The 24,036-nt window shown below is 36.7% G+C and overlaps 1 protein-coding gene across 6 annotated transcripts in view; it reads left to right on the forward strand.

Annotated features, from left to right (window-relative positions):
- Nucleotides 1-24,036, forward strand: part of EPS8 (epidermal growth factor receptor pathway substrate 8) — a 177,382-nt gene that overhangs the window by 142,158 nt on the left and 11,188 nt on the right. For 5 of the 6 annotated variants that reach the window (XM_035028152.1, XM_035028147.1, XM_035028148.1 and 2 more), the window contains 6 exons: nt 2,383-2,531; nt 5,177-5,360; nt 10,240-10,370; nt 13,452-13,560; nt 14,448-14,591; nt 23,612-23,825. In XM_035028152.1, coding sequence (XP_034884043.1) covers nt 2,383-2,531; nt 5,177-5,360; nt 10,240-10,370; nt 13,452-13,560; nt 14,448-14,591; nt 23,612-23,825 — 931 coding nt within the window. The remainder of the gene's footprint in view (nt 1-2,382; nt 2,532-5,176; nt 5,361-10,239; nt 10,371-13,451; nt 13,561-14,447; nt 14,592-23,611; nt 23,826-24,036) is intronic. The other variant, XM_035028151.1, reaches the window with a different exon arrangement.

Here is a 24,036-nt window from a genome sequence, read left to right on the forward strand (position 1 = left end):
GACGAAGCAGATAAATTTCATTATTTTGGTTGAGGGCATATGAACACTATGGTTTGAGTACTCTAATATTTATCAAAAATGGGGCAAATTCAAATGCATTTCCCATAGGTTTTACTTGATTATCAAAAAAAAAAAAAAAAAGAGAGAAAAAGAAAGTGCAAGTAACAAAAAGGGATAATAAATCTTCTCCTTCTTTCCCTAAGGGCAAATAGACAAGACCTGAAGTAGAATATGAAATGAATATTGCTTTACAAACATAGGAAAGTAACATTATTAACATAGGTGTCAGAACTGGGCAATAAGAGATTAGAAGATGAAAGTCCAAGACTACATCAATAATTTATGAATGCTTCCATATGTTGTTGCTATATATATAGAACATCAGATTTCTACTTGTCTAGTTATTGTTGAATAATCCTTGCTTTATAAGCTCTTTTAAAAATTAAATCAAGGCCATTCATATGCAAAGAAGCCCATAGAATCTCATTAACAAAGTTTATATTCCTTATTCTTTAACACATTTGATACTGTCTTGGTTTGAATATTAGGAAGTGTTGACTCTAAAAGAGTTTTTGCCATCTCCTCATTCTTGGCATACTCTTTCACACATTATAAGTAGATATGTAGATATGTAGTCGTTACATGAAAGAGAACTATAAAATAATGGGACTGGTTTCCCTCACATGTAGAAAGTAGCCTTTGTGATCAAGCTGTGTATCTGAAAATAGGATTCATTTTATCTTTTTTTTCATCAAAAATGACTCCTTCTTCATGGTCTCTCCAATCAGAATATGTTTGTTACTCCTTTTAATGTTCTGCCTACAGTGCCCCAGACATATTACTTGGACAAGAGACATGGGAAGGAACATTTATTTAGGGCCTACGACCAGCCACACAAAATTTAGTGGCTTTAAACCTTGCAAGACCCGCCCTCTGCCCTCAGCCTCTCCACACACAAGCACATCCACAGCAACCATACATGCATACATGCTTAACATCCGTTCTTGAGAGGGAACTATGTCTTACAGCTTTTTATTGACATTTCTTCTCTTTCATTCCCAAAGATTTTAAAGTTCCTCTACTCTTAGATTTTACTCCTTTACTTTTCCCTCTTAATCATTCCTCCATATTTACCAGAAGTGCTTATAGGGCTTGGAAGTAAGAAAATTACTGTACCAGGCAGGGTAAATTTTGTTCTCAAGTAAGAGTCAGCCTCCCTCCTTACTTCTCATCTTTTCTTTCACTGATTCTCGGTCGTCCCTCTAACACTGTGTCTTCTGCAATTGACTTGGTCCAAGTCCTCACAGGAGGGAAAACTGAAAAATAAGCCATAAGTTAAAATGTAACGTGTTACTTATATGCATAAATTGTTTTGGGGACACTGAGGTGCCTTGGAGCTATGCTTTGGGATTAAGGAGGGCTTCTTGGAAGAGGTGGTACCGGAGTAGAGTTCTGAGTGATAAAGGAAGGGCCTCTTGGGGAACTGGGAAGCAGCACGTGCAGATACACGGAGGCATACAGCAGCATAGCATGCTCAGAACACTTGGATGACTGGGGAGAAACTGAGAAACTGACTCTTGGTCTGGAGCCATTCAAAAAAAAAATCCCTTTTTTCTTGTGCCATATCTCTGGGAAGGTGAGATTTTTATAAAAGGGCTCTGGTTTCTGCTCTAGGAGATAACTACCATTCTTTAGCCAGGAAATAGCCTCTGAGAAGTCCATTTGGAGCAGTTTCCGGACAGACACTTATCAACCTTTTGTTTATCAGAGAGGTGCACCTGTTTATTTGTTTCTGCTAATCATTAAATTATCCATTTTAAATCAGGACAATTTCCTAGAATTAAATCCTGGGGAAAAATACCATAGATTCAGAGTACCAGTTCTCATTCTTCTCTCTGGATCCTTTTATTTTTGTATGTCTTTATAGGCACAGCCATGGACTGTTAAGTTGAGCCTTATTTCTCTCTGTAGTATTCATTTATAGAACCATACTTTTCAAGTTTGGGATAATAGATTTGCCAGGAAAGATACATGTACTTTTTTTTTTTTTTTTTTAAGCAAAAAGCAGAGATCGTTAAACAACCTGACTGAGAATTCTTTGGATAGCCATTACTATTTTCCAGGGAAAATACGGTCATATGCAACCAATAGATCCTGTGAAAGTTGTTAAGCTACTAACTTTTCCATTCTAGATTATTAGTCACCTTTGGGCTGGGCAGGTTGACTTAATAAGCTGTTTTTCATTCAGTAAGTAGTACACTGCACCACGTCAAAATCTGAGTATATAAAAACAGTGCTTGTTTTGGCATGGATTTTACATATTTTGAAAATATACAAGTAATCATCATCTTCTTGCTAAAAAATGATTTATTGTTATTTTAGGTGGTGCAGGCAACAGGAGGTCCTGAACTAGCCAGTTCAGTACTCAGCCCCCTATTGACTAAGGACACAATTGAGTTCTTAAATTATACTGTCAACAATGATGAAAGACAGCTGTGGATGTCACTGGGCGAAACGTGGATGAAAGCCAGGTAGATGTATATGAGTTTAATACCTGTAATACTTCAAGTATTGTTCTTTGTTATTACAGGAATCTAACGAGATGTTTATTTTTAGCCTTCTGCGTATGAAAGACTAAGCATTACAGGTGAAAAAGCCTAAACCCTTAAAAAGCCAGTCTAGTGGGGAAGCTATAAAATGTAAGGCATATTAACTGCCCGGAGTGACTTATAAACTGCTGTTGTTTGGTAAGGGAGAGCCATCAGGAAGAGGATTTGAAGAGGGGGGTAGTTAGCTTTCAAAGAAGAGCTGGCATTTAAAATCAATAGAGAATAAGAGTAGTATATTATGTAATATATATGTACACACTATACAGATAGTGTTCGCCAGGCACCCTTCTATGAACTTTATATAAGTACTGTTGTTATCCCTATTTTACAGATAACAAAACTGAGGTCTAGAGTGGTTAAGTAATTTGCTCAAAGCCATATAACTCTTAAGTGGCAGATCTGCAATTTGTACCTGGCAATCTGGCTCTGGAGTTGATGTTCATAATTATTTTGCTCTGCTGCCTTTCAGCTGGATGAGTAGGATTTCCACAAATACATAGTTGGGAAGGGGCCTTCCTAATAGAGAAGCATGAATGAGGGCATGAAGTAGGAAGTCAAGAGAATGGAGACTGAATATGGGTTTAGCTGGTATATAGACTTTGGATAGCAGGTGCTTGTGGGGAAGGGGGCGAGGAGGGATGGTGTTAAATGAGGCACATGGAAATAAGCAGGTGGGCTATGAAGGCTCCCACTGCCATGCTAAAGAGTTGGAGAAGATTCTATAGGCTGTGGAGAACCAATAGCTGTGTGAATAGGAGTGTGACATAATCACATCTGCATTTTAGAAAGATCAGTCTGCTAGTTGAGCCTAGCAAGGACAAGGACCAAAGTGAGGCCAGGAGGCCCCTTGGGATGCTGATGCTAGTGTAGAGATTCCTTAGTAAGCAACATTCCCTGGGTCTGGAACAGTAGTAGTGGGAATGGAAAGGAGGAGGGGATCATTTTAAAAATCGTATTTTTGTCAGTAGTGATTGTGGAAGACAAATCATTTACATTGCCTCATTTAACATTGCAGTGTTAAAGTTTCCTAGGCAAGGCAAAAAAATATTTATCATTTTATGATATGTGAATAAATAATTTTTGCCTTCCTAACCATGGCCCAAATCATTTTTTTCTCTCACTACTTAGAGTGAGTCATTCAGTGTGGTCACTTAGATGCTTTTCTTCCTAATGCTTTTGAATGGGCTAGCCTAAAAGTAATGGATCAGTTCATAATTTTTTTCCTCCTCCTTTTCTTCTATTGAAACACATACAAACGGTGTTTATATATAAAATATAAAACTTACATTTTGGACTTAGGCAACAGCTTGTGTTGGGATATGGTTTACATATTGAATGGTTTACCAAGCAAAAAATTATTTAAAAGCCCTGTAGTTGTTTTTATTTTGAAAACAATATTTAAATTTATTTATATACTAATATAACCTACTGTATCATGCTATTTATATATTGTACTTGGTTAAATAGATTTCTTAAATCTATTAGATTTTCATAGTTTATAGTCTTATGATAAGCCTAGATGGAATCTTTTAGTATTTTCCCATGAAACTTAACTAAATTCATCAGATCTCCTAGTACAAAAATAGCTCAGACTTTCTAATTTCTTGATTTTGGGTCCTACCTCAAAATGAGAAAATGAATGACCATTGGAAAAACTACATCAAAAGGAAATATATCGTTAGCTCTTGACAAGAGAAAAGGTAATTTTTTAGATCCTAATTGTTAAGAGTATTAGGAAATGAATATACTGATTTAAAAATTCATAAAGATAAAAAGATCATGAAGGTACATAATAATCTGAATAAAAAGACTTATTTCATCATAGTAGAAATATAACCTGAAGAATTGATCTTTCACTTGTGAAAGATAAAACAACATAGTATAGCAGAGATGAAGCTATAATTTCTGTCCCAGTTATTTTTGTGGTTCATGAGTGATTAGAAGCTTGTAGAAATAAGCCTCGCTTAGAGTCATTAAATAATGAACGGGTAATGATTATGATTCCAAATTAGTCCTAACTTGATTTTACTGATTAAAGGCTCACTGATAAATTTAATTTATAAAATTGGTAATGTTTCATTTAGGGGACTTTGTAACTTAAAAAAATCATAAATGTTAAGAACATTCTCTGTTGTTTCTCTTTTGAAAGATATATCTGATACCAGGAGGGTTCATACCGAGGGAGGGGAAGGAAGGGAAAGATGAGAATCTGAAACTACTTTAGATACAGGAGAAGTTCGTGTTCTAAATACTTGTAACACTTCTAGCCTCATGCTCCTTTTCCAAATTTTCAAAACCTATATCCATGTTACATAGCTGAATTAATGGAGAATTGAGGCAGTGTACTGAAAACAGATCATGAAGCAGGATTCAATCTTGCTTTCGTTTTGTTGGCATTACAGACTAGTATAAGCATGTTCACTTTCCCTTTTTGAAGAGAGAGAGGGCAGATGAGGTATGCTTTGTTTCTGTTGTTATCTGTTTTTATTTTTTGTGGCTAACCTTATTGAAAGTAATTTTGAACATGGATACATTTCTTAATTTTGTGCCTTACTGTCCCTCTACAGAGCAGAATGGCCAAAAGAGCAGTTCATCCCACCATATGTCCCGCGGTTCCGCAATGGTTGGGAGCCTCCCATGCTGAGCTTCATGGGCGCACCGATGGAACAAGATCTTTATCAGTTGGCTGAGTCTGTGGCAAATGTAGCAGAACATCAGCGCAAACAGGAGACAAAAAGATTATCCACGGAGGTACAGTTGTTTAGCATCACTTTTTGTAGAAAGTGCAATAACCTGTGCATTCTCTTGTAATTCTGATTGTGAGTTCTCGTTTTATCGATCTGAAGATTGTTCTAGAACCAATGACTATATGTCCTGCTGCCCTTGGTTACCTCTCACCTCTTTGTCATTGCCGTGACAGTTGCTTTGTTTCCCTGTGAAGCCTAACGCCAGCCTTAGAGTCCTGTTAGCACTCACCCCTACCCACCTGCTAGTGTTCCCTGAGCCTTGGTGATCCCGTTTCAATTTGTGAGTGCCTGCTTTCTCCCCCTGTCAGAGAATTGCCCCACTGTTGCTTGGCTTGTTCTTTCTGTTTTTCTCTCCATCGTCAGACCCTTAAGACAGCTCCCTGAACCTAGGTCCCTGAAGCCTGTCCCAAGCAGCTCTTTCCCAAATGTCCCATGTCTTCCCTCCTTCCTCCTTCCTTCCTGCCCTCCTTCCCTCCTTCCTTCTACCTAGTTCTAAACCCCGAAACCTTCTCAGCCTGGCTAGAAGGCCAGAGTGTCTTCTGGACTCAGTCCCCAGGCTCAAATGATCATTTATAACCCTAATACACCCTGAGGAGATCACAAAATTTATTGTGCCTTTTAAGTATTTAGTAAGCTTTAGAGTATAACCTATTTGGGGAGCAAATTGAGAGATTGAAATTGGGTAAGTTATCTCTGCACATTTCTTAAAAATGATTTTCCTGTGACTCTTTCTTGTTCTGTCAGAAGAGAAAATCAAACATTGCTTAAAGCTGAACCAAACCAAATAGAAGGATCAGAACCCAAGGAATCAGATGAATGAGGTCTAGTTTGGAGAAGAAACAGTAAATGATGACTAGATCCTCCTTCAAGTCCAGTTCATTTCCTTTATTTAATTCCATAGATTAATTTTCTCAGAGTGCTGTGGGTATTTATAATATGGCAAACATGATATGAAGGAATGATTAACAAACCAGAGTAAATCTTCACTTTTAAGGAAAAACACATAAATTAATTTTTTAAAAATCAGTCCCTTGGACAGTAACCATAATATAGAAGATTGGTTAAATTTTGAAACTTCAGAAATAAAGCAAATACACTGCTTTGAAGACATACATTTTTTTCTGATGTAATTGTTTTTTGCTCTGGCGCATCGAAGGGTAGAGTCTCTAACTGCTGTCCCTTCTAAGTGATTAAGACAATGACCTCAGAGCCTTTGCATTGGTTGGCAGTCCCTCTCCAGACCTCAGCAGTGTGGATTTTATAGTTCAGACCTCAGTACTGTGGATTTCCTTTACTCATAGAGGGCAACTTTTTTAGAGGAAAAAAGATGTAATTGAACATGAAATTATGACACACTTGTTGCTATAGTTACAGCCGACTATTTTCAAATCACAGAAATTTCTAGCTTACAGTCTTTGTATCTTAAATAAGAAAATAGATCCACTTAATGTATTGCCTCAGAAATTCACTTTCGTGGGTTCTTTTTCAAAAACTTGCATATTTAAAGAGAGAGTCATGTGTTCTGGGCTTCCAGTGTAAAAGTTGTCTACTCTCTTGGAAGAAGTAATTTTAAAGGAAGAATTATTGAGAATCTTTCCTTGTGATGAGTTATCACTTTCCTGTTGTAAACTGTTTTCCATTTTATGGCTTACATACTTATCCAGAGGTGTAAAAAAATGAAATGAAAAGGACCTGCTAGCTGTTTAGGGGATTTTTATGCCTTAAGGTTTTGTTGGAAAAGAGGCCAACTAATGGTGATTTAAAATGCATAATAAATGCAATCATCCCCAGAAGAGGAACTTTATTATACTTTATTGGTACTAAAATAAATACACTCAGGACAAGACTTGGATGATTCGGGATCTGGTGGTTTTGTGTAGAATCGAAAGGCTTGGGTGACATGGGGTGTCAAACATGGGTGGCAATACTCAACTTTTTTACTTCCTCTGAACCAGCAGCAGCCCTAAACAAGCTTGTGTAGTCATCACAGGTAGACGTACGTCATCATTTCTCTCCTCCCTTGCAATATTTCTAGTCACTCTCAGGACCCAGTGATCTCCTGCTGACTGACCTCACTCGGTTCTGTTCAGAGTTAGCTAAAGGTGAGGGTGATTCTAACGCCCTCTTTATAAAACATTGCCTAATCATCTAGTGCCTCTCCTCTCAACTAGGAAATGATAAACTGAATTAATTAAGCTACTTATTTGTCTTTTTTAAAAGGATTTTATTTATTTATTTGAGAGGGAGAGAGAGAAAGTGAGCACAAGCGGGGGTGGGTGGAGCAGCAGAGGGAGAGGGAGAAGCAGACTCCCGGCTGAGCAGGGGGCCCGATGCGAGGCTTGATCCCAGAATCCTGGGATCATGACCTGAGCTGAAGGCAAATGCTTAACAGACTGAGCCACCCAGGCGCCCCCTTATTTGTCATTTTTAATTTCAGCTTTATTGAGGTATAATTGACAAAATCATAAGATACTTAAGGTGTTCATCTGGTGATTTGATATGCACTGCAAGAGGATCCCCCCCCCCCCAATCTAGTTAATTAGCACATTGACACATCTGTCAACCTCACATATTTATCTTTCTTTCTTTTGGTGAGAACATTGAAGTTCTATTAGCAAATTGTAATTACACAATACAGTGTTATCAGCTGTACTCACCATGTTTTACATTAGATCCTCAGACCTTATTCATTTATAGCTGAAAGTTTGTACCCTTTTACCAACTTCTTCTGATTTCCCCCAGCTCTTGGCAGCCACTTTTCTGCTCTGTTTCTATGAGTTCAACTTTTTTTTTTTTTTTCGGATTTCCCATGTGAGTGATACCATGCAGTATTGTTCTTTTCCTCTTCGGCTTATTTCACTTAGCAGAATGCTTTCCGAGTCCATCTGTGTTGTTGCAAATAACAAGATTGCTTCTTTCTCATAGCTGAATGATATTCCGTTGTATATTTATACCATATCTTTACCCATTCATATGTTGATGGGCACTTATCTTGTTTCCGTATTGTGAACAAAGCTGCAGTGAACGTGGAGATGCAGATCTCTCTTCAAGATCCTAATTTCATTTCTTTTACTATTATACCCAGTAGCAGGACTGCTGAATAGTATGGTGGTTCTATTTCTAATTTTTTGGGGAACCTCCATACTGTTTTCTTTTTTTTTTTTTTTTAAGATTTTATGCATTTATTTTGAGAGACAGAGAGAGAGCTTGTGTGAGCTGGGTGTTGGGAACAGAAGCAGACAGAGAGAATCCCAAGGAGACTCCCTGCTGAGCACAGAGCCCGACACAGGCTCAATCTCATGACGAGGAGATCCTGACCTGAGCTGAAATCAAGAGTTGGACGCTTAACCAACTGAGTCCCCTAGGCAATCTCCTCCATACAGTTTTCCATAGCAGCTGCACCAATTTACATTCCTACCAACAGTGTACAAGGGTTTCCTTTTTTCCCACATCCTCACCAACACTTGTTATCTCTTGTCTTTTTGATGATAGCCATCCCAACAGGTGTGAGGTGACAACTCATTGTGATTTTGATTTACATTTCCTTGATGATTAGTGATGTTGAGCACCTTTTCATGTACCCGTTGGCCATTTGTATGTCTTCTCTGGAAAGATGGCTATTCAGTTGCTTTGCCCATTTTTTAACTGGATGGATTTTTTGTTTTTTTGTTTTTTCCTCTTGAGCTATATGAGTTCTTCATATATTTTGGATTTTTAGTCCTTATCAGATACATGATTTGCAAATATTTTCTCCCATTTTATAGTTGCCTTTTCATTTTGTTGATGATTTAAGCTAAGGTATTTAAATGGTGAAAACTGTTTCTTTGCATTTGTGTGTTAAGCATATTCTAAAGGAGTAATATAGTGTGGGTATTTTGACATCCACGCTAGTCCATTGGAGAAACCTCACCTACACCATCTGTGTTTAAACATATCCCTACTCCTGCCAACTCTGTCATTAGGATGAACTATAGTAAACATGTATCTAAGACTTTTCCAAAACATTTCCAGTTTCAAATATTTTACCCTAATGAGTTCATAAGCAATTTAAATAGCCAAGGACTTCCAGTACTTCATGGTCTATTGTGCCTCCTCCATACTTGATTACATATAAGGAAACAGCATAAAATCTTTACATGAATGGGTTTTTTTTTTTTTTTTGGTCTCTGTTTCTTATTTTCCCCATAGCTTTGAAACCATGTGCTCACTGGGGCCCGTAGACCTCAGTTCCCCCTCCTAGTAGCACCCAGTGGGCTCATGTTGGAATTGGGTAACTACAAAAAACAATTACTTCAGCATTGTCTTATCCTGTATTGATTGTCAAGATTAATGTGTTTCTGTCTTTCTGTATTTCCCTCAACAGTAAATCTGATAATAGTAGCTGCCATTTTTTAAAAAATAAAAAAAATAGGTTCTGTGTATCTTTAAAAAATGAAATGTAGTATAATTTTAATGCAGGGTTTAGATGATTTTCATGTGGTATTATTTACTTTGCTAGAGTGGTAAGGGTCTGTTCCTTAAACACAGAGAGCAAGGGGGAAGAGTTTTATTGTTGTTTTTAAACCAGTTTTATTTTATGTAAGCCATTAAAGTCTACCTACTACCAAAATCACTTATTACTGAAATTCCTGAGGAAAGAATATATTGCTTGTATACCCACTTATTTTCAGAATTACAATTTAGCTTTGGTACTAATGACTTTCCTGTTATAAATAGGTCTTTGACCAAAATATATCACCCCCTTTTCATAACTTGTTAATAATGGTCAAACACTTGAAATTGAGAAACTGATCACAATATAGTGGAAGGTTTTGTTGACTGATATTAGTGGTCATTCCAATAGCCTTAGCGACTCTTTAATCTCTCTTCCCTCTGTCTTTCAGCAGTCCAGTGTATCAGAGTATCCTCCAGCTGATGGGTATGCATTCAATAACATGTACACAAGAGGGCCCCATCCGGACCAAGGGGAAGCAGTTGTGGCTTTTAAGCCAACTCCTAATCGCCACGTAGATAGGTAACATTTCATGGGCACCACTTGGAGAGCTGTGGATAACTGTCTCTGATTTAGTGCAAATAGAGGTCCCGGTGTCTGCATTGTTCACTACTTCTTTAAACTTTCCATCTGTTAATTGTTTCAGTTGTTCCTTTATAGAATTGGCTCTGATAAACAAAGCCTCTATTCTATAATTCTTACTGGAAAACCTCCAGCCTATAACTCTAATTTAGTGCAAATGCCTTTGGATGACTTTCCCTTTTCAAAAAGATGCTCTGACAAAATCTGAATTAAGAAAGAAGAATTGTTTTTGAAACTCTCCATTAGTTTATACCAGATGGTCTCTAAGGATCTTTCTAGCTCTGTAACTTTTAAAGGAAACAATTTCCATCATTCTCTCCCCCAACAAAAACAAATCTTCCTTTAGATAGACCTATTTCTAAGTATAAACTAAATATTTAGAAGGAGTCAGTGCCTTATTTGCCATTCTTGCCATTTCATCTTATTATATTGTATTTTTACTTTCCAGTTTTATATTTCATTTATTTTCCCATAGTTTCACTCTTGAAAAAAATTCAGTGTGGGCAAAGATGGAGAATTGAGATGGAGGAGAAATAAAGGCACTGGAGTAGGTTCACCTCTTCAGTCTTGTTTACCAGCCTCAGCTAATGAGGTTGACATTGTGGCCAACCCGTCTACAAAAGAGAAAGAACAGGAAGTGAAAAAAAAAAATATGGGAGAATGGTCATTCAGATGAAGTGGGGTAGAGAACTTGCCCTGCTACCTTCCTACCTCAAAGCCTCACTCACCCTGAATGTTGCATTCCCTTTCCTTCTTCTCATTATACCTTTTTCTTAATAGAATCTAAAGAAGATGGGATTTAAAATGTTTGATTTTTGTTAGGAATGATAACGGAGGTAGTACTTAAGTAACTGGTGTGGAAATTTTACAGATATTACCTAAGGACACCAGTAACATATTAGATTGAGTATAAAGTCAGCAATGAAGAATACATTTTGAAAATGCCAACATATGAAGGAAGTTTTAATTATAGATTCAATTTTTAGTAGATAATACATGAAAATTATTTTTGAAGTTTAAAAATTATTTCATTGAAATTCTTCTTGACTAACTTACTACTCATCCTAATATTTTCCTTTTCTTCTTTGGAATTTGCTTTTATAATTATTTTTATTACCCTAAACTCTGTTACATCCCTGGAATGCAGTAAACGCCATGCAAAGTATAGGCATTCTTCAGTGAAACTTACCATGCCATTAGGTAAACCACCTGTTGAATTTAGAGCCCTCACCTTTGAGGGGTTATAGTTTACTGGTATCCAAAAGCAGTTTGTGTTTTAGAGTTGTCTCCAATCATTGCAGACTCCACATCAGCTCTCTATCAAGTGCATATTTATTACTCCAAAGCCATACATTTTGATACGTTATAGATCTCTTAAGAAACTTTCATGTATCTGAAAAATTACAAAGTATGATTTTCAGATTGATTACTGTGGTCAGTATCATAGCTAAATTTAATCTGTAGTGGACAAGAAATTGTAAACCATGAAGATTTGTAGATTCTAAAGCACTTTACAAAGTGCATGCTGGGCAGTCACCTCTGAGACACTCAAGATAACAAAGACTTCAAGAACTACAGCAAACTTTTCTTTTTAACTTGCTGGTTCAGATACACAGTGGCAGAGAGTTATTCTATCTTTTGTTATAGTGTACTCAACTCTCTATTATTAATAGTGATTGTTTTCTAGATCACGGAAGGGGGGAACTTGAGGGGAAGGAAGAAAGGACACTGAAATTACTGCTTTTCTGACTTTTGAAGTGGTTGAACTCCGCCCCCCCCCGCCCCCCGCAAATGAAATCTAAGTAGAATGTAAACATATAAACTAGGGAATAGGGGTGGGAAGCCCATGGAACAGTTTTTAAATTATTATTACTATACAATAATTATTTGCCTATAATGTTACTTTTCTCACTTTTTCTTATTTTTTAATATATCAAAAATGGCCAATTGGTAGCATAGCTTAGGGGCCATTTTTTTCATTGTCCCTCATCTCTTCTGGAGTTGCTAAGAGATTGCAGATTACCTGTGATGACATGATACATTGTGTCCACAATTATAATGCTGGCCCTGCTGTGATTCCAGAGGACCCTGGTGGGCCACTTGACAGGGAATGATGAACAAACATCTTTAGTTCCTTTCTGCTTTTTCTCTTGTAGAAATGAGTAAGGAAATGTGGAAAGGTAAATGAAGGAGAAGAGGGAGTAAAATTAATAAGAAACAGTTAAAGTTATTTTATTACTGAAATGAATAAACTATTATCAGTACATTGTTGATATACCAAGTTTTATTGTATTATATATAGAAGTATTTTTAAAATTATGTTAAATCTATTAATGGTCATTTAATGATTAAAAGGAAGTATTTGGTTCTTTGAGAAAGTTTTGTTTTTAAAAAAACATAGGACTCTTGGACCTGTTCTTACTATTAAAATAAGTTTATAGGGAATTAATTAATTAGGAAGTGTTATTAGTCTTGTACGTAATCTACACCTTCCCTTGCAATTTAGGAACTGGACAGAGCTTTCATGGTCAATAAAAATTGACAGTCATAATTTTTTAATATGAATTAAAGACATTGCTTGAATTAGTGAAATAAACATATAATTTAAATTACCACCATGGAAATTATCTTCATTCTCCTTTAGTTTTATAAAAAATGCTATCATTGATCTTTGTCCCAGTTCTTCCATGGTGGAGATGCTAACTGACAAAGCAATATCCCAGTATATTTAATGGACAAAGAACTCATAGATTTGTGTTCTAGATTTGGCTTAGTACCCACTAACCTTGTGATTTTGCATTATTTATTTTTGCCCTAGCCATAGTTTGCTCATTTTAATAGTGAGAACTCCAAAGTTTTTTTTTTAGTTCTCATATTCTATGTAATGTGATAAGCTAAACTACTCTTGAAATAATTTCTCAGAATGTTTTCTGGTAGGAATTAGCTTGCCTTGATGTTTTACTTCTATTTTTAGCCTTTAGGGAGAACTAGCTGAATGATAATTTCTTTTTCTTTTTATAGAAATTATGATCCACTCAAAGCACAACCCAAGAAATATGCCAAATCCAAGTATGACTTTGTGGCAAGGAACAGCAGTGAGCTCTCAGTTCTAAAGGATGATATTTTAGAGGTAATAGAATTTTACCTTTTTTATACTCTTAATAAAATGGATTTATTGTATTCCTCTTTTGGTATATATCTAAACCTTCCTCAAAGAAATGCGGAGGTCAAGAAATTATTCTTCGGTGTTATTTTATTTTATCAAGGATAAAAGTATATTATAGATGCTTATATCTATTTAGGAGGGGGAGCTGCTTTATCTTATTTTTTTGTTTGTTGGGTTTTTCTGGGGGAGGGGGTGGAGGACAGAGATGGGGATGTGGAGGACAGAGGTTCGATTTCTTGGCTTACTTTGTCCTCTTTCTTCTTCTGGGCTTTATTCATTTTGTAACCAAGGCTAGTTATGTAGATGCATCATAATATTTTAATAAGAACACTTTTTTTTCTTCCTGTCCTAGTACCCTCGCACAAATATACCATCAGCGAGTAAGCTAATGATTCTGGGAATAATCTACCATGACTCCCAAATCTCTTTCTTAGGTCATAACGGAGAGTTCATCTTTGATAAATAATGTAGGATAGTGACAATGGTTTTTGTGAAAAGTAGTGGTTTTCATACTGTCCCTTCCTATTCAAAGGATGTAGACAAAAGACCTCTCCAAGCAAGTCATCTTAGTCATCTATAAGTACTTCAGATAATGCAAATAGTTCAACATTCTTGGCAGGTAATGAGGACCTCAGGTATATTCATGATAGTGGTGGTTCCATACCTGTCCTATACTAGTGATTATAATTATTAGTGTAACTCCTGGGAATCATTCAACCCACAGTATGTTGATAGTAAGCCAGTTTATTAAAAGTGAAAAGAGTTTCTTGGTCTAAGGAATGAAAATTGAATTTCTTTCATAGATTGGTTTTGGTATGGAATGATGCCTTTATCTTTTTGCGTGATGACAGATCCTTGATGATAGAAAGCAGTGGTGGAAAGTTCGAAATGCAAGTGGAGACTCTGGATTTGTGCCAAATAACATTTTGGATATTGTGAGACCTCCAGAATCAGGATTAGGGCGTGCTGATCCACCTTACACGCATACCATACAGGTATTTACGACTTTTTACCAAAATTTAACTTTTATAAACTTTCATATTCATCACTTTTCAATGGTATTTAAATACCTTTTGTGTATTAATCATTTTGAGACTTAATTTGTTGTACAATTTGTATAGTTTTTTTCCTAGGGTAATTGAAGGGCAATGGTGAAAGATACAGGGAAGAATATGTTTTTTCTGATTTATTTCTTCAGAGAATTGCTCACAGTGTTTACCAGCAAGTGACTGTTTCTCTGAATGCTATTTTTTTCCCATCCTACAATGCTCCTGACATGTGGAGAAGCAGTATTTCTGCCTCTTCACTCTTGCCCAGAGCCTTCCTATCTAGTGGCTTCCTCTGGATAGTGGGTGGCACTGTGACAGCTGGGGTGTCCAGCAGCTCATCTTCTCCATCTTTTGCCCTCATTCTCTTAAATGTTCCGCCACTGACTAACTTGAACTTGCACTCTTCTCACCTTACACTAACCCATGAGTATTCAATTGGGCTATAATACTTTTCCTGTCTTGATTTTATGATTAACATACACTTATGATATAGGGTAGATAGGTCAGGCTCTCTCTCCTTGGTCATAAGTAAGTTTTGCCACATTTTCAGGACTTTGGTGACCCTGGGTATCTCATTCATCCTATCATCTGAACTCACTCATTATTAAACCCTTGGGATTTTTGACCTGTGACAGAATCTCTAGAGTCTGGTCTGCTAGCAGAGGCAGAATGGAGGGAAAATCTCAGGTGTAGCCTGTGAACCTATGGTGGCTTCTATATCGGGCCCCCAGGAAGAATTATTTTAATTTTCAGACTCTTGAGCAAAAGATCACAGCTGATGTTGTGCCATAAATTTGAGTAGAAGCTACATAGAATAAATATGCTGTGAAATAGTTAATTTTCTTGCCAGGTCTAGGCTTAGTAAGATACAGATTGTCCAAACCTAGAATTGTGATCATACTCTGCCACTGCCATGACCATTCATTTAGTTATTTTTGGCTCCTCATGGCGTTCAAGTTGAGTACAGGTCCTGTACTTATTTAGAGTGACCTTTGGCCTTATTAGAATCCAAGAGTCAAACAAACTTAAAATAAAGAATTCGTGTCCAATTTATGTATCTTGATGACCTAAAGTGATCGCAGTGGAAATTCTGTTTGCTTGTTTTGTCTGGTCTGATGTGCATATGTATTATGTACTTAATTTATGTTCATCATTTGTCATTAGCTGTTGATGCCAAAGAAGGAGTTTGAGTTATTCAAGGTATGGTCTGCTCTATTTCCTGTGGATTTTTGAAGTGAATTTTCTCACTTAGTCTGAATACCTTTTTCTTTCTTAACTTCTTTTCTGATTTTGAGTTGTAGTTACTTGACATAACATAGGCTCCTGCCTGGTTTATAAATGCCAGTTCTTTACATTCTTTCCTGTAGAGATTTAGACCAAATGCCTTAAGCAGTGTTAAAGAGTATATGCTTGAAATATATGCCTAAAACGGTGATAGAGAGTATATACCCTTTGAACTTATGGAATGTTTTTAGCAATTAGCTTGTGAGAAGCTATAAGAAACACTGTTCACAAAGGTTATCCCTGGATGCTGCATATGATAAGGAGCCAAGAGTTTATACTTTAGAGTTAAAAACAATTACTCAAGTTTGTGTGTGGGGTGTGTGCGTGTGTGTGTGTGTGTGTGCATGGTTGCTAGGAATAAGCAAATCCAATACAATACCTAAAACTTGTAAATAATATCAATTCTAAGTATTTTCTCCCACCTGAGATTTCCTAATGAATTTAACCTCTTTTACCTTTGCCTATTTATGTGCAGTCTTGTCTTTATCTTCAATTCTGACTCTTGGCCTGAGCCATCAGTTGATGTTTCTGTTTAATGGTTGCTTCTGTTTAAAACTGAAGTAAAACTATTAATCCATATCCTAGGTAAGGAGAGTACTTTTTGAGAGCATAAAAATCTATCCCTCTTTTCTTGAACAGAGCCTCATCTTATATTTTTGTCAACTTTGGCACAACCAAGAAATTTTTTAAGTGCTCACAAGTTTCAGGAGTTTGTTTTGCTACTTTATGTAAATAGAAATGTGTGGGTATTGCCTGCTTGGGCTGTTTCCTTTTAAACTTTTCAACACTATCTGACTGTCTTCTAAAAATTTCTGGATGCAACTCTGAATACATAATGCATGTGGAAACATTATAGAAGCTGTGTGTGTGTGTGTGTGTGTGTGTTTAGGTTAAGAGCCCTACTTTAAAAGATTTTATTAAACGCAGTTTATTTTTTAACAGCTCCTGAAAACTTTGGGCTGAGCCCAACAAAACCACCAAAATTTTGTAAAATTTTAATAAGTAGGCTTGACAATCTGCTAACTGGCATAAATCCTACTCTAAAAGAATTCCTCTTCTCAAAGCATTTGTAATAAACACACACACAGTGACTAGATAAAGTAAGCTGGAAAAGAAGAGCATCCTTGGAAATATATGCCAGCCACTTTATATCTGTAATAACAGCGTTAGCAGTTATTTATCTAAAATATCTAAAATATCTAAAGAAATATCTAAATCTTTATCTAAAATATCTAAAGAAAACTCTGTAGCTTATTTTGAGATGATAATTAAAGGTACCCCCATATTTATGTAGATTCCAGTGATCCTTAGAGAACTCCACTGGATTATAGACAAACCAACAAGCAATTCTGTGTCTTATTCATCTCTTCATTCATTCACCTCCCAAATATTTATTGAGTGCCAGGATCTTGCATTTGATGAAAAGGAAGGAGGACAGAAAGCCTAGCATTGAGCAGATCCTCCAAAAAAGCCTGCACCCCATCTGCCACGGCTTTGCTCCTTTGTGCTTGGAGTATGACGAGCGGTGACCCTCTCTCTCCTCAGAAATGGATGACATACTTTTTCCCTGGTATCTTCTCTTCATTGAAATAAAAATTTTGAAGGAATTTAAGGAAACTACTTCTTGCAAAAACATTTTAGATCCCTGTACTGTGCTGCAGAAAGATCTGTAGTGCTGAATTGCTTCAGATCCCTTCACGTGCACAGATAGCAACAGTATTACCTCCCAAGTAGCAAGTGCCAGTGGTCAGTGCTCACGCTGTGGGCCAGGCATTGCTTAAGGACTTCACAAATACTCAGTTCCCACAACAAATCTGACGAAGTTAGGCGCATTTTATATATGAAGAAACTGAGGTATGGGAAAGTAAGTCACCCATAGTTACATAGCTGCTTGAAGCCAGGATTGGGAACCCAGAACTCTGGATTCAGAGCCCATGGGGAATCGGGCTTAGAAAAGAGTGTTTTCTCATTTTGTATTTACATATGGTTTTCACTACATGAATGCTTCAGGGACATTTTCTCAAAATAGTTTTACCATGCATTGTCCTGTGATAAAAGTTAATCTGATAGTTAACCATCCTCAGAATGGGATTTCTGCCTTACCCATCAGTTCCTTGGATTTCATCAATTCTTTCATTTTTTTTCATCGTTTAGGAAAACAATCCAAGTTACATAATTTACTTAGAAAGTAGACATTTTGTGAATGGTCAGAATAAGGGAATTAGCTGTAAACTGTTCCATGTAGCATGTATAAGTCACCAGTGTTTTGAAAATGCACAGAGTTGTGACTCTTCCTTTTTCATACCCCCGTGTTTCCTGTGAGGACTAATGGCGGTCCCTGGGCAGGGGTGGGGGTGGGGCAGCACTTGTCTGTTCACACACTTGGGGTTAGAGATTCTCTTCTGACAGCAGGGATGCTAGTACCTGCAACAGAAGTTAATAGGTGTGGAATTGCCACCTGATGTCCCTGAGAGTCTAGGTTATTTAATATCCTCACATTTGGAGTGATTTTTAACAGCTCTGTAAAGACTGCCATTCCCACCGAATGTGTTTCCCCCATGGGTTCCACAAAATTTTAAAAATAAAAGGGAGGGAGGTAATGAAGAATTTATGAAAGATTTGGAACACTAAAAAAGATTTAGCGAAATCACAGGGAAAAGGAAGTAGGTGCTTACGAGAGATTATGGAGAAATGAAGATAAATGACATACGTGTTGATAAAAATTTTGTTGTTGAGCATTCTAGGACTTTGTTGTATTTTAGCTGGGCAACAGATGGATATCCAGGGTGCTTTCTCCCCATCTGGAATCTACTTGCCACGTAAAGTTTCCTGATATTTCTTTTGACTTGATTCCCAGACCTCTGGCACTGTGACTCTTCATCTACTCGCATTACCTTCTTGCCCATATAGATTCTCTTGATGTATGAGAGCAGAAACTGAACCCTCCCTGCTATTATTTCTGGTGTACTCAAAGGCTTGACTAAAGTCTTTCATTTATTATTATTAAGTCTATGTGCTTATTATTATTATAGATACTCTTACTCTACCAAGGTGCAAATAATTATGATTATTTGGTCACTACGGTCCCATGAATTAAACAGAAAGTTTCCTGTCTTCTGTTTCCTAGCAAGAGATACTGTGATAGTACGGAAAAAGCCCCAATCTAGATATTGATAATCCAGGATTCTAGTCCTGGTTCTGTCACTAACGAGCTGTGTGACCTTAAAGAAAGCGTTTTATTTTTCTGTGCTCCAGTTTGCTCAGCTGTGAAATGGAGGGGGTTGTCAACTTTCATGATCTCCACACTCCAGTCTAGATATAAACATTTGGTATTTTTCTCTATGCATGTTTAAATAGCCCTAGATTAGAAAGGGAAATATTTCCTCTGGGTGACTTTTAAACCCCTAGTGGTACTAATTTCACCCCATGTTATGAATGCTCTGTTTTTCAAGCTCAGTCCCGATATTCAGATACTGCTAGATAGACAGTGACCATTTTACTAAAGATGTTTTCATATTCATTCCAGCAGACCAACTTCCTGATAATATTCAGTTCTTTAAAATGTGTTTTTTAAAATTAATCTCCGAACATTCTATTCATCTATTAATTAGAGGCATGGTTTTTAGATAAGCATGCTTACTTTTTACTTTGCCTTATGTGTTGACATTTTCCCAAGTATTTCTTGTAATAATTTGAATAGTCTTCTCCCTCCCTCTCTGTTGTGTGCTCTCTCTCTCTCTGTCTCTCTCTATATATGATATAGATATAGATGACCACATATGATTACTATTTATATATAGTAATGACTGCCCAACATGCACATGTGCAGAATTATAAAATTTTGTTTGTTTACACTGCTTACAAGTTTAAACCTAAAGCTCACTAAATGATATATATTTCCTTTTGTAAAGTCAGCTTTTAAAGAGGGATTAGCCTTATATTTAATCTGCTCTAATTGTGTTCTTTATAAGTTGTAAGAATAAGATGAGCCTATCTTAATATTTTAAAAACACAGTACACTAACGTACGAATAGTTACTGAAATACTCTATACTCTTTATACTGTAGCATGATTCTATATAATTAGTTTCCATGGCTAGATAAGAATGATGGAAACTAATTATATATTTACAAGCACCTTCACTGGTTGATTGGTGGGCAGGTAATTTTACTGTCAAAAAACTAATTTGCGCACGTGTTCTGATATTTGATGTGAATTGTAATTGATATTATTTTAGTTCCATCTCCTGTGTTAACTTTCTCATTTGATTTGATTTGCTCCATTTTCCTAATAGCAATTACTTGGCGAGCTGTCAGAGGTAACCCACATTTGTTCCCTCATGGCACTTCTCTCTAATAACATTTTTTGGATTCAGTTTCTGGACTTAACACCCTCCAAATGTTCCAGCTGTGCCTCCCCCCCCCCCCCCTGCAGAGTTCCAAAGAAACCAAATTTAGAGGAAAAATGTGTAGGTTAAATTTTTAAGAACAGTTCCATTTCAATGGTTTTGTTGGGCTTGCTTGCATAACTTCCCCTCTGAAGCAGTATCTTGCATGAATCAGGAGCTTATCTCTAAATAACTTTCTTTAATCCTAAGAGAATTTCAGCTTTAATGGCTAAAGAAAAGTGACTCATTCTGCCTTAATTATCAGTAAGAAAGTAGATTTGCCATGGGGTCTAGTAATTCTGACTCCTTTCAGAGAAACAGAAGACAAAGAGAAAGAGATTTTGTTTTAAACAGAATTTTAAATATATTTCTGGAAGATAAAAAGCAAGAGTTAAGAGGGTGACAGTCCCTGTACAGAAGCTGGTCCACATCAAGGTGACCAGTCATGTTGGCTTGCTCAAGGACGTGGGACTTTCAGTGCTAATACTGGGAAAGTCCTGGGCAAACCAAGAAGAGTTTGGTCAAGATTGGGGGGGGGGGAGCAGGACTTAGAGCTTCAGCACTTGGTTCAAGAGAAGAAAATTCAGTGTAGTTCTGCTCTACCAGACTTCCCATATATTGAGGAGCCATCGATTTGGATCTACCTCCAACCAAAAATAACCAAGGGACAAATAATGAAGGGAGGAGCACTAAGTGGGTGGTAGGTAAAGGGGAGTGAAGGAGATTGGAAGGGACATAGAAAAGTGATTTCAAGAGTCAGTACTGATCCTCTGGTTCCTCCACACCAAGAATGATGAATCAGTTTCCACAGAAAAGCTGCCTTGGTTGCTGTTTCAGGGCAGGTTCAATGATTTGAACACTTTCCCCCCTTTTCATTCCATGGATTGGAAACATGAGGCAGGAAGAAAGGACCAAGAAAAGGGGAAAATATGCAAGTAAATTCATGACAAGTTTTCATATGGTTTCTTTTTAATCAAATATGTATGTTTTAAGCCTCTTACTCTGTTAGGTTATATAGATAAAGTTGCATGATACAGCAACGCCAGATGAATGAGATGAGGCACAAGAGTTGGTGAGTCTGTCTTCAGGCTCAGTGGTGACAGTCACACAGCATATCCCATTTTTTGCAGTATTATTTGATGGATAGCAAAACACTAGCTGCTCTTGTTTTTATGAAAGCAGGAAATTTGAATCATATCTTGGAGTGCAGGGCTGATAACATTTTCTGTTTGTTTAAGCTTTAAAAAGAGTAATTTAAACTGACACTTTTGAGATCTTAATGTGGGAATTCACTAACCCTTTATGAAATTATATGCAAAGGATATTCTTGTCAAGGGAACATTGCATATACATTAATCAGATGACTTTGGTGTGTGCTAAGTATACCATTTTGGTGATATTTGCTGTATTTTGGTTGCTTTTAAATATCTTATTGGCCCAAATATAGGCATGTTGTTTTATGGGAAATAATAACAATAAAAGTCTATTATTGAATATATTAGGAATGTTTTTAGGCCTCCAGTGCCGAGAGGGTCAGCAGTCTCTTTCTGTCCCATCTAACTTCATGGAGAGCTCTTAGCAATCTTACCCTCTTATTTCTTCCCTGCCTCTTCCCCTTTCTGTCCTCTCTCCAATATCTACATCTCTCCAATATCTAGCAGCATTACAAACCCTTCTTTCACTTCTGTTTTCATGTCTGCTTTATACCCTTCCTGCTTCCTTCACCCACTGGCAGGTGAGTGGTAGTTTTTAAAGAAACAGCAGAGAAGAACCAGGGTTTCTTCCCACACCGGTTTCCACAGGTGTTACTCATTTGCTGTGAAGGCAACTATATGATGATGGTGTGATTTTTGGTTGTTTTGTTTTGTTTTGTTTTTGAGTAATGATTTAATTTTAAAATGGTGTGCGTGTTGTGTATTTTTATGTTTTTCATCTCTGTGGAAATTGGGGAGGCTTCTTCTAAAATCGATGTCACCTTATATTTGGGCCAATTTAGGAATTAAAAGTAAATACTGTTCTAACCAAAGGACCAGATTACCAAAAGGCCTGCTAATTTTGAACTTTGGCATAATTAAAATTGTGCCAGTGTAGTATCTAAACTTTACCTAAATTATAAATCATTGTTCTGTATCTTTGATTCTACCAAAAAACACCCAAAACAAAAAACAACCAAAAACTGCCTTTTGAGAATTTGGAACTTATTATAATGCAATTATCTATCAGTTAAAATTATTTTGTTTAAAGTTTTAACTCTTCTGTGGAGTTTAATAGGGAATATACAAAAAATACGGTTTTCTAATAGCCTAACGAACATGATTTAAAAATTACTGAAAGTTATTGTGTATTTTAACACATGCACCTTTCTAAATAGAAATTCCCACATGGACTTTTTTAAATACATGTTTTCAAGTAGCAGTCACGAACATTTAAAGACCATACCATTACCTTCAACACCACCTACCCCACAGCATTCCTATTGAACAAGGAAAGTTTCTGATTTTTATAAGTTAACATCAAGATGATGGCAGAAAGTGTTATGAGTTGAAAAAATTAATAGCATTTAAAAATTACTTATTTATTTTAAAACATAGTCCTTTTATCTACTGAAATATTACCCTTTTTCTTAACAAACTGCGTGGAAACAGCATAATTAAACATTATTTAATCTAGCATACTTTAAAACGAAGGAGTAGGGCGCCTGGGTGGCTCAGATGGTTAAGCGTCTGCCTTCGGCTCAGGTCATGATCCCAGGGTCCTGGGATCGAGTCCCGCATCGGGCTCCCTGCTAGGCGGGGAGCCTGCTTCTCCCTCTGCCTCTCTCTCTCTGTCTCTAATGAATAAATAAATAAAATCTTAAAAATAAATAAATAAATAAAATAAAACGAAGGAGTAAATAATGCTTTATGTTATTGATATTTAAACTTCCAGTGCAATTAGAGGTTAATATTGATGGAAATTATAAAATAATCAGAAATCTTTTGACTTGTGTGGTTCCAAGTTCAAATTTTATTTTTATTTTTTTACATTTATTACTGTTTTTAATACTACTGTTTGCTATTGGTATGTCTTTTTGACCTCTTACTTCACATTTTGAGTTTGAGCAAATATGTGGACTATTTAAAAGATGATTTTTAATGATCATTGTATCATATAAGATTGGAGGCATGGATTTGTTATGGATTTGCAGGTAAGTTTACAAATAAATAGCCAACAATGTCCTGTCAAGTATGCACTGTTTTCCTAGCCTAGGTTTTATATTTTTGCAATTTCAAATTAGTTATTTGTCTTTTTATAGAAACAAAGGATGGAGTATGGTCCCAGACCAGCTGATACTCCCTCTGCCCCATCACCTCCTCCAACACCAGCTCCTGTTCCTGTCCCGCTTCCTCCTTCTACCCCAGCACCTGTTTCTGTGCCAAAGGTCCCGGCAAATGTAACCCGTCAGAACAGCAGCTCTGGTGACAGTATTGTGCGAGATAACCAGAAACACAAACAACTTCCCATGGACCGTAAGTTTCCCAGGGAGGCAACAATGTGCAGTTTCTTCTGTGAATTAAAAGCACTGCTAAGTGAAATATTGTTAGTTCTACTGGTATTAAACATTATGAAATATAAATAGTGGTCCTTTGTACTTGCACAGTACTTTGTAGATGGCAAAGACTTTCATCTAGTTGCTTGTCCTTCAAGTAATGCTAAGAAACAGGAAGTTCTCTCCACTCT

Source organism: Mirounga leonina, unplaced genomic scaffold (genome assembly GCF_011800145.1).
Source record: "Mirounga leonina isolate KUSES-001 unplaced genomic scaffold, KU_Mleo_1.0 Mir_201, whole genome shotgun sequence".
NCBI lineage: Eukaryota > Metazoa > Chordata > Mammalia > Carnivora > Phocidae > Mirounga > Mirounga leonina.